The sequence below is a fragment of the Artemia franciscana genome, chromosome 6 (genome assembly GCF_032884065.1).
Source record: "Artemia franciscana chromosome 6, ASM3288406v1, whole genome shotgun sequence".
Taxonomy (NCBI): Eukaryota; Metazoa; Arthropoda; class Branchiopoda; order Anostraca; family Artemiidae; genus Artemia; species Artemia franciscana.
In genome coordinates, this window is record NC_088868.1 from 26,956,175 (window position 1) to 26,966,578 (window position 10,404).

Here is a 10,404-nt window from a genome sequence, read left to right on the forward strand (position 1 = left end):
TTTATATATGGCTTCTCATTGTCACTTGTCTTCCAACTGCAGATTATTTGAGACAATTTGCTGTCTTTTCACACTGAAGCCTTTTCAAAGATATTTGATTATTAAAGCAAGTCCGATTTCTCACAATGATATCTACTTAGCTTTAAACTTTTGGTTTTCTTTCTTAAGGATTTGAATTGTTGTTATCCCTTGTTAAAATATATGCAAATATTTTGGCAACTACCAGTTTTATGCTCTTTATGCAATTTAATGTTTTTTCATTCTATTTCTTTTCAAAGATATTTGATTATTAAAGCAAGTCCAATTTCTAACAACTATTTTTACTAAGCTTCAAACTTTTGTTTTTCTTTTTAAGTTTTTTTTTGAATCGTTTTAATCCGTTGTTAAAATATATAAAAATATTTTTGCAATTACCAGATTTTCGTTCTTTACGCAATTTAATGCCTTTTCACACTGTAATCTGTTCAAAGATATTTGATTCTTGAAGCTGGTCCAGTTTCTTGCAACGATGTGTACTAAGCTTCAAACTATAGCTTTAAGCTATATATATATATATATATATATATATATATATATATATATATATATATATATATATATATATATATATATATATATATATATATATATATATATATATATATATATAATCACAGATATGCTCTGGTGAGTATACAAAAGAGCCTTAAAACCCAGTCTTTATCTTTAATTGAGCAACAAGATAGGAATAAACCACATAAGCTTTGCTTGGACTCAGTCAGCTTTGAGCTGTATAATTTTATTATGATATCTGTGTATTTGATTTATTGATTTATATCCTTATATACACAGAATGGATGCTGCAGTGAATAGTTATTTTTTTTGAAAAGTTAAATGCATTAATTGCAGATAATGGAGAAGACATTTGTTTTTATTTCTCCCAAGAAAAGTGCTCAAATTTACTTTCTAAAGTGGTTTCTGCTAAAATTAAGTGCAACACACCTTTGAACCTGTCAAATCAGGGTTGTAAAATGTGTTGGCATTATAATATTGTAGTCTGATAATGGTAGAAAATTCAGTAGGCCAATCAAGTCGTATCCGGAATTTGTGCTGTGTGAAATTTTTATTTCGATTGTTTTCTTTTCTCATTAAAAATGTACTGTGTTTTACCCTCTTAGTCATTCATCCCAGAAAGAGCGGCGAAAAATCTATCACGACTGAATAACAGAAAAGGAAAAAGAAATCTAGAAAGTCAGAAATAAGGACATTTCATTTTGGAAATGCACCAAAAGACTATGTCTTTTTTTTTACATTTACCACTGAATGACGATAGTCACCAATTTCTGGACATTCACAGTAACATATATATATATATATACAAATATATTTCAGTCACACACATGCACTTTATTTTGAGTACTCTGTAATCATATCTTTTTTTTTCAGTGTCTTCAGATTTGGCTTGTAACATTACATCTCCTCACAAAAGTGTTGATTGACAAAACTGATTCTATGAAGAAAGAAATACTAACCCAAATTATGTTCAATGTTCTGATGCTAATTTTGTAGAATAGGGAGGTAATACAAGAGATGGTACTCAGGTGGCAAAAGAAACGAGTATTATTCATCATTGCAGTCTGTTCCATTGCTTGGATATGCTTAAGATTTCAGTCGCTATACTGTAGTGAAAGGAAAGGAATGGAAATTTTGCGTGTGTTGGTAATATTTCTTCTCATATATTTAAAGTTAGCCTATATTGCAAAATTTTTGAGATTGAAAATCTTTGAGTCACAAAGTTTTTCTTTTTACACGTGAGAGTAGTGTTTCTGTGTCGTCGGGAATTTTGTTAGGCGACTAAGTCTTTTGTCTACCGAGGGACAAAAATTTGATCGGGAAATTTCAAATTCTATTGCCTGAGAGGAGTTGAAAAAAGAAGTTACAAAAAATGTTATGCTCCCTTCCTTAACAGTAAAAGTCTAAAGCCTACTGTGTCATTGGCGCTCAACTAAAAACTATACGTGTCTTGGAAAGAACTAATAAAATTAAACTGAATGTTTGATATATGATATTAATGCTCATATGAAAGCTCATTAGCTCAAGGTTTTATTTAATAATAATATACCGCAATAAAAAGGCTTTCGCCTCTACACTGCAATTTCATTTTTATTTTCAATGTTGTAATAACTACTAAAGAAAATATTTGTAATATAATTCGTTTTCTTATGGCGGACATAAGCATAGATTATGTGAGCTGAAATCATAGGATCTGAAAGTAAGGTTTAGACTGGGTATTTGTTAAAATTGTATGGTCATTCGTATTCACTATTATAGTGTACATTATTACACAAAGGTCCAATCATCAGAGAAGATGGAATCAGAGTGTTTTGAAACAAGGAGGTGGAAACTAGATTTTATTACTACTTTCTTACAGGCAGGGGAGGGCCGTGAAGCAATATTTGATGGAGGAGTTAGCCTAGAACTGTATTATTTTGGGTATTTTGGCCTCTCTTCTTCTCCTATTACACTAAGATAATAATCTGATCCCCTTAAATGTCATGCCTGAAGATCATCTCGCATACCATAAGATTGTCGAAAATTCACGTAGACTTCCAAAAGATTTTTATTACGACTTGAAACATTTGGAAACATCTGACAAAAAAAAAAACGGTCATTCCCTCCTCCTTTCGGCTCTCTATCTGGCTCTTTGAGCTATTGAAATATTATTTACAATACAACAAAATCGATTCTCGAAAACATTTTGAATAAAATTTACCAACAAATTCCCAACAGTCGACATTATATTATACTTATATTATAATATAATATAATATATTATAATATTATATAATATACCTATATATTATATTATACATTATATGATACTGTTTTTTTTTCTAGTGTTCAGAATATCAGAAAAACCGCACATCTGGAAACATGTGTGAAATAATTTGCAAAGATGATATACATTTAACCTGCAATGGCTTTCATGGTGGTAAATCAGTAGTACTAAAAGCCAAAACAGGCTCAAATATTTTTATCATAAAATCATCTTCTTCTTCTCTACATGATGTTGAAGCTTGGAATCCTGATTTTGATCAATATGATCTACTTGCTACTCTGGAAGCAAAATTGAGGATTGATTTTCCAGATAGCTCTACAGAACGAATATTTGATTATTTTCACGCATATGATCTGACTTCTCCTGTGATACGTAACGATCTGTGGAATCTAGCTAATGATCATGAATTTGTTTTGTCGTTAATGCTTGAAACATTAGAATTATTTCCGCGTATATTAGGTCATTGTGGAACCCTTTTTGCTGTAGAATATGTAGATACGCTCAATAATTTCAAATATAATAATTCTAGTATAGTAATAGCTAAGAAAATTGCGGAATTTTTGATACACGTTAGAGATGATACTGAAAAACTGTATTTGTGCGATGTAAAACCTAGTCATTTTGGGGAATCCGTAAATGGAATATGGAAATATGTTGATCTAGATGCAGTCCTGTCCTATGACATATTAGCCCGAAATATAAAACTTCGCTCAAGCTGTACTACAGATTTAGATTGCAGTTATTTTGACTGTGTTTTTTTATGCAATAAAAATACAAAGCAGTGTGGTAAGAGCATGGTTACCTCAAATGTACAAATTATTTGTAAAAATATTTTTATTGGCGGTTTTTGGTCGGGGCGAGGTTTGCTGGAAATGCATAAATCCACGCTAATAAGAGATACATTATTGCAATGCATAAATGATAGTGCTTTTACTGAAGAAGATCTCATTAATGCTTTAAGTGCGATTGAAGGTTGAGATGATAAATTCAACACCTTCTTTATATTATTTTAATCCTTAATATATCTCTGATCGCCTGAATCAAAGAGTATGGGTAGCTTATAAAAGTGGGAACTGGCGCTAGTGTCGACAAAAAACTATCAACGCTGTCTAGCGTATGGCAGCACTTGACATTTGTTCCAATGTAACAATAAGAATAGGTAATTAAATTGTTGTAATTGGTATAATTTTTTGACTGTAATTCCTTACAAAAACCAATTGCAAAGCTTGGAAAAAAAGGCAAAGTGTCGCCAAAGGCTAGATGGCGTTAATAGTTATTTGCCAGCACTAGCGCCGGTTTCTAGTCTTATAAGTTACTCATAATCTTTGGCCTGAATCACGAGAGAATGATTACTTCTTTACATGTGCGTTATTAATGATGTATACCCTGGAGAGGCTCTAAATCACAACGTAACTTATCACTTAAATCCACTTGTGACAAATGATATGCTTCCGAAAAAAAAAAAAAAAAATCAAGGCTGGTGAATACTGCAAAGGGAACTGCGAAACCTTTAGTCGTGCATTAGTGCATAAGGAAGTAATTATTATAAAATTACACTAAAATTTCTAACTGAAATATCTAAAATATGATATGAAATATTAAAATATTGTGGTTCATCCTCGTGTAGTATGTCTTTTTTTTCTTAGAATGCAGTCTTTTAGTTTTATTTTTACGTTTGCTCTAATTACTATTTTTGAATTACCAAGGAGTTGGGATCTAATGTTTTTATTTTATTGTCAAAAGTGTGTCCTAGTTTTGATCCATGAAATTGCTTTATTGGGGTTAGAATTACACATGCTATTTTTGATGGTTTTGTAAGTTAGAAAGGCGAAAAGATGTTTTGTATTTGTATTGATCTTTAATCAGCAGCCAATTGGAGGTAATAAACTAAAGATTAATAAGCTGCTAATAGGATGGTAATTTTACCCAAGGAACGTTTTTTTTTTTATTATGGACGTTCAAGTTGAATGTACTTTAATTTTTGTGTAGTAAAATATGCCAAAACTATTAAATGCCAAACAATAATGATTGCGTATATTTTTTTTTGCTTTGAGTAATCCACATGAATTGTTTCTTTTTTCTATAAATTTTAACTTGAACTTTTTTGTTCCTCGGTACGATTGTAAAAGCCATCATATCCATATTGTAAAAATAGATAAAAAATAATAGAAAAATGGTAATATAAAAAACTACCCTTTGAGGTGTCGTTAGCTGGTATATCACGTTATGCTATCATGATCACAATGTTTTTATTCACAAATTACATTTAGAAAAGTATCACAGTAACTTGTCCTGTTATTATCTCTATTTCTAGTTTAAAAAAAAACAGTATTAATGCATAATTGGGACTCTTGAAAAAGAAACAAATGTTAAGAAAACAGTTCTTACGTCAGAATACGCATTAGATTTTACTTTGCACATTCTGAAGCCGCTTCTACTATTCTATTCCCCCTCCCCCCTAATATGCTAATACATAGCCCAAATTATTTATTTTGTGTTGTTTCGCTTCTTGATTTCCTTAGCGTTGATTCAACTTATGGGTGTAATTTTGCAACGAGAGTGATTTATGGCAAAATGCATGGGAAATATATAATTTAGGCTATATATTTTCACTTTAGGGGGGTGGGGGGTGGTGGAGAATAGTGGAAGTGGCTTCAGAATGTGTTAACTACGATTTTCCTGCATACTGTGAAGCAAGAATTGTTTTCTTATCAAGTTTCCTTCTCGAGAGTCCCAGTTGTGCGTTAATACCAAAAATAGAAATAAGCTTCTTTCCTTTTACTTTTTCAAAACTGTTGTATTTTATGTGTGTTAGAAATGTGTAATGTTGTATTAATTCCTGATATGGGTTTTTTTCAGTTTTTTATGAATCTTAGCCAGTTTTTGCGTCCACAATTTTCAGTAACGTGGTTGGACGTGAGGAATTCCCCTCCCCAATAAAGTTGGAGGATAGTCTAATTTTAATATCTGGAATGGAATCTCAAAACACATAAAAAAGCAGTAATATGGGGCCAAAAATTGCTGTTTTAAATAGATATCGTCCAAAAATTGGGTTAATCCCCTCCTTTGAAATTTTTGCCATGTGAACCTAAAGTGCCCAGTTCCTATTTGTAGTTCCAAGTCATTATATTAATTCTTAAACAAGGATTTATCTACACATATATTTAGAAAACCCCTTTTCATTTTGATATATCTCTTCCTAGAAAAGGATTACCCTCCCTTATTTCCCCTCGAAGTTTTAGGTCTGTAAACATGATGCACCTATAGTCAATTCCTAATTTTAGGATTCCCAGTTATTATTTATTTCTAAATATCTGATGTGGTTTTAACGATGTTTTTTATTCCAGTTTAGTTTTGGCTAATTAGAAAGTTCATTGTATGAATTGCTCCTTATTACTTGTGTTTTTATTTTATTTTATATATTTTCCTAGTCTAAAAATAAGCTATTCCGAAAAAAATCTCATCCATCTGTCTTCATCAAATATAGTTGTATTCCGTCGTTTAATCTAGAATTCATTCGTTACAAAATGTATTCCATTTTTGTGTTTTTTACGTCTTTTTATTACTTCCTTGTCTTTTCACCTTGTTTTTACATCTTTTATTAAATCTTTTCATTTCGTTATGCAGTTTTTTATATTGTTCATTATGTAGCATGTTTCTTATTTAAGTCGGTGTACTGCTGCTCGAATAATTTTTTTTTTTTATAGTTTACTTTCTAAACAGGTTTGCTAACTCAATGTGGGTGTAAATAATATGGGCTAGAGTTTCTGACCAGGTACGTTTCATGAGTAATTTCTAGGAAAGGGAAAACAGCAAGCAATAATGCGGAATGATAGGTTTTTCCTAAGACAGATATCAAAAGGGAGTTGAATATCTAAGTAAAAGAGCGAAGTGGCCTCTATGTAGAATTATTTAAATTTTATTCACCAAGGCACCTTGTATGGAAGGAGCTTTCGTATAAAGCTCGGAAAGGGCTCATTTGATCGGAAATTGGAAGCTCTAGAGCAGGGCTTCTTAAACTATGGGTCGCGACTCCATTTGGTGTCGCGTAGCAAAATTATGGGGTCGCGAGTGATAAAAATACAATTTAACAAAAAATGCTTTTTAACTTTTAAAATTATTGTTATAAAGAAAAATAACAATCATCGTAGGTAAATATATCATAAAATCTTTTGGTTCGGAAATACTGTTTATACTAGCATTTCTATTCCAATCATTATAACATCTTGTATAAATTTACTATGAATCAGAAGATGTTATAGAAATTTAAAAAAAAATGTAGATTTATTTTTGTCAATCTCTTAAAACCGAAATAATCCTGACAAACATTATCAACAAAATTTCTAAGTGTTATTTCGAAGAAACTATATAAACTTTCCGACTCGACCGACGGGACCTTACAGTCCTGGCATGTAAAAATCCTTTGGGCGCTTCTTAGTTGATTGATAGCACCAGAATTGAACGGTGTGCTTCAGGTTGGTGTTAAGGTCATAAATCAAACAGTTCGTGGTAACGAACTGTAGTAACGAGCGACCCGGCTCAAAAAGTAACCAAAACTCTAAAAAATGGAATTTTGATACCAATAGCTACATCAAAAGAATCGCATTTTATTGCTGAGTTTAAATATATAAGTTTCATCAAGTTAGGTCTTACCCATCAACAGTTACGAGCCTGAGAAAATTTGTCTTATTTTAGAAAATAGGGGGGTAACACCCCCTAAAAGTCACAGAATATTAACGAAAGTCATACAATCAGATTCAGCGTATCAGAGAACCCTATCGTAGAAGTTTCGAGCTCCTATCTACAAAAATGTGGGATTTTTTTTTTTTTTTTTGCCAGAAGGCAGATCACGGATGCGTGTTTATTTGTTTGTTTGTTTTTTTTGTTTTTTTTCCCAGGGGTGATCGTATCGACCCAGTGGTCCTAGAATGTTGCGAGAGGGCTGATTCTAACGGAAATTAAAAGCTCTAGTGCCCTTTTTAAGTGACCAAAAAAATTGGAGCATCTAGGCCCCTCCCTCGCTAAATATTCTCCCAAAGTCAACGGATCAAAATTCTGAGGTAACCATTTTATTAAGTGTAGTCGAAAAACCTTGTAACAATGTCTTTTGGGACGACTTACTCCCCCACAGTCCCCGTGGGAGGGGCTACAATTTACAAGCTTTGACCAGTGCTTACATATAGTAATGGTTATTGGGAAGTTTACAGACGTTTTCAGGGGGATGTTTTGGTTGGGGGGAGGGCCTAAGAATAGGGGGATATGTTGGGGGAACTTTCAATCGAGGAATTTGTCTTGGGGGAAGAAAATTTCCATGAAGGGAGCGCAGGATTTTCTAGCATTATTTAAAAAAAACAATGAAAAAATGTATATGAAAAAGTTTTTTCAACTGGAAGTAAAGAGCGGCATTAAAAGTTAAAACGAACCGAAATTATTACGCCTATGAGGAGCTCACCTTCTACTAATACCTCGCTCTTTACGCTGAAGTATTTTTAGTAATTTTAACTGTTTATTCTACGGCTTTTTTATTCAGGGGTCATTCTTAATGAATTGGGACAAAATTTAAGCTTTAGTGTAAAGAGCGGGATACTGACGAGGGGGTGAACCCCCTCATATATGTATTAAAACACGAGAATACAAAAGTTCATTACGTAAGCTAATTTATAAGTTACGTATATCTTTTACTAATAAAACATTTATAAGAAATTGGAAGTTCTAGTTGCCTTTTTAAGTAACCCGAAAATCGGAGGGCAACTAGACTTTCTCCCCCGCTCTTTTTTTCTCAAAATCATTCGATCAAAACTATGAGAAGGCCATTTAGCCAAAAAAATAAATATGCAAACTTCGTTTTAATTATTCCTCTGCGGAGAGCCAAAATCAAAACATGTATTGATTCAAAAACGTTCAAAAATTAAATAAAAAAACAAGTTTTTTTTAACGGGAAGTAAGGAGCGACATTAAAACTTAAAACGAACAGAAATTATTACGCCTATGAGGAGCTCACCTTCTACTAATACCTCGCTCTTACGCTGAAGTATTTTTAGTAATTTTAACTGTTTATTCTACGGCTTTTTCGATTCATGGGTCATTCTTAATGAATTGGGACAAAATTTAAGCTTTAGTGTAAAGAGCGAGGTAATGACGAGGGGGTGAACCCCCTCATATATGTAATAAAAACATGAGAATACAAAAGTTCGTTACGTAAGCTAATTTATAAGTTACGTATATCTTATACTAATAAAACATTCATAAAAAATTGGAAGTTCTAGTTGCCTTTTTAAGTAACCCAAAAATCGGAGGGCAACTAGGCTTCCTCCCCTGCTCTTTTTTCTCAAAATCATTCGATCAAAACTATGAGAAAGGCATTTAGCCAAAAAAATAAATATGCAAATTTCGTTTTAATTATTCATCTGCGGAGAGCCAAAATAAAAACATGCATTGATTCAAAAACGTTCAGAAATTAAATAAAAAAAAGTTTTTTTTAACGGAAATTAAGGAGCGACATTAAAATTTAAAAAGAACAGAAATTACTTCGTATATGAAAGGGGCTGCTTCCTCATCAACGCCCCGCTCTTTACACTAAAGTTTTTTACTGTTTTAAAAAGAAGAGTTGAGAGAAAGAGTCAAACTTTAGCGTAAAGAGCGAGGCGTTGATGAGGAAACAGCCCCTTTCATATACGAAGTAATTTCTGTTCGTTTTAAGTTTTAATATCGCTCCTTACTTTCAGTTAAAAAAACTTGTTTTTTTTATATTTAATTTTATTAAGAGCCTTGCCCTTAACAGTCGCTTATTTTCAAATCTCTGTAAGGATACGGATTCCAACTACACAACTTTGTTATTACATGCAGAAGTAAGATGGTTGTCAAGAGGTCAAAGTTTAAAAAGATTATTGTTATTATAGGACGAGATCGAAATATTTTTAACTGAACGAAAATGTGAATTTGCTGCTTTTTTCAAAATGACTTGTGGCTATCCAAGCTGTGTTATTTGTCAGATATTTTTGCGAAGCTAAACGATCTTAACTTTTCTCTTCTTCGAGGAAAACGATAAAATTGAAAGTTTTATTAAAAAGATCACCATTTGGAAAAGTAGGGTCGAAAAAAATTCGTTTGAAATGTTTTCCAGTGTCGACAATTTTTTAATTGAAAAAATTCACCGTAAAACTTGTATTGCAAAAACTATTGTAGATAGACTTAAAAACGCTAGAAATACAGTTCCGGACATATTTTATATTAAATATTGATTTACAAAAATCAGTTTTGATTCAAAAGCCGTTTTGGATTGGCTTAAGTGAGTTTGATCATCTGCCACTTATCAAGAGGAATTTGCTGAGCTTTCGTGTGACTCAAACTTAAAACTACAATTCCAAAAAAAGCCAGTGACTGAATTCTGGATCGGAACTAGAACTGAATTTCCCACAATCGCCGATATGGTGTTAAATATACTTCTGCCATTCAACACCACATATCTACGTAAAGTTACTTTCTCAGCTTTAACACACATTGAATCGCAATATCGTTCAGCGATAAAAATTGTTGAAGAGGTCTTACGTCCAGCAGTTTCAAACATTACACCAAGATTTGATTTG

The 10,404-nt window shown here is 32.2% G+C and overlaps 1 protein-coding gene across 1 annotated transcript; it reads left to right on the plus strand.

Annotated features, from left to right (window-relative positions):
• Positions 1-1,429: 1,429 nt before the first annotated feature.
• On the plus strand, positions 1,430-6,498 carry LOC136028254 (divergent protein kinase domain 1C-like). The gene is made up of 2 exons (XM_065705991.1): positions 1,430-1,698; positions 2,878-6,498. The coding sequence occupies exons 1-2, from the start codon at positions 1,570-1,572 to the stop codon at positions 3,793-3,795; spliced, it is 1,047 nt and encodes a 348-aa protein (XP_065562063.1). The 5' UTR covers positions 1,430-1,569; the 3' UTR covers positions 3,796-6,498.
• Positions 6,499-10,404: the final 3,906 nt, after the last annotated feature.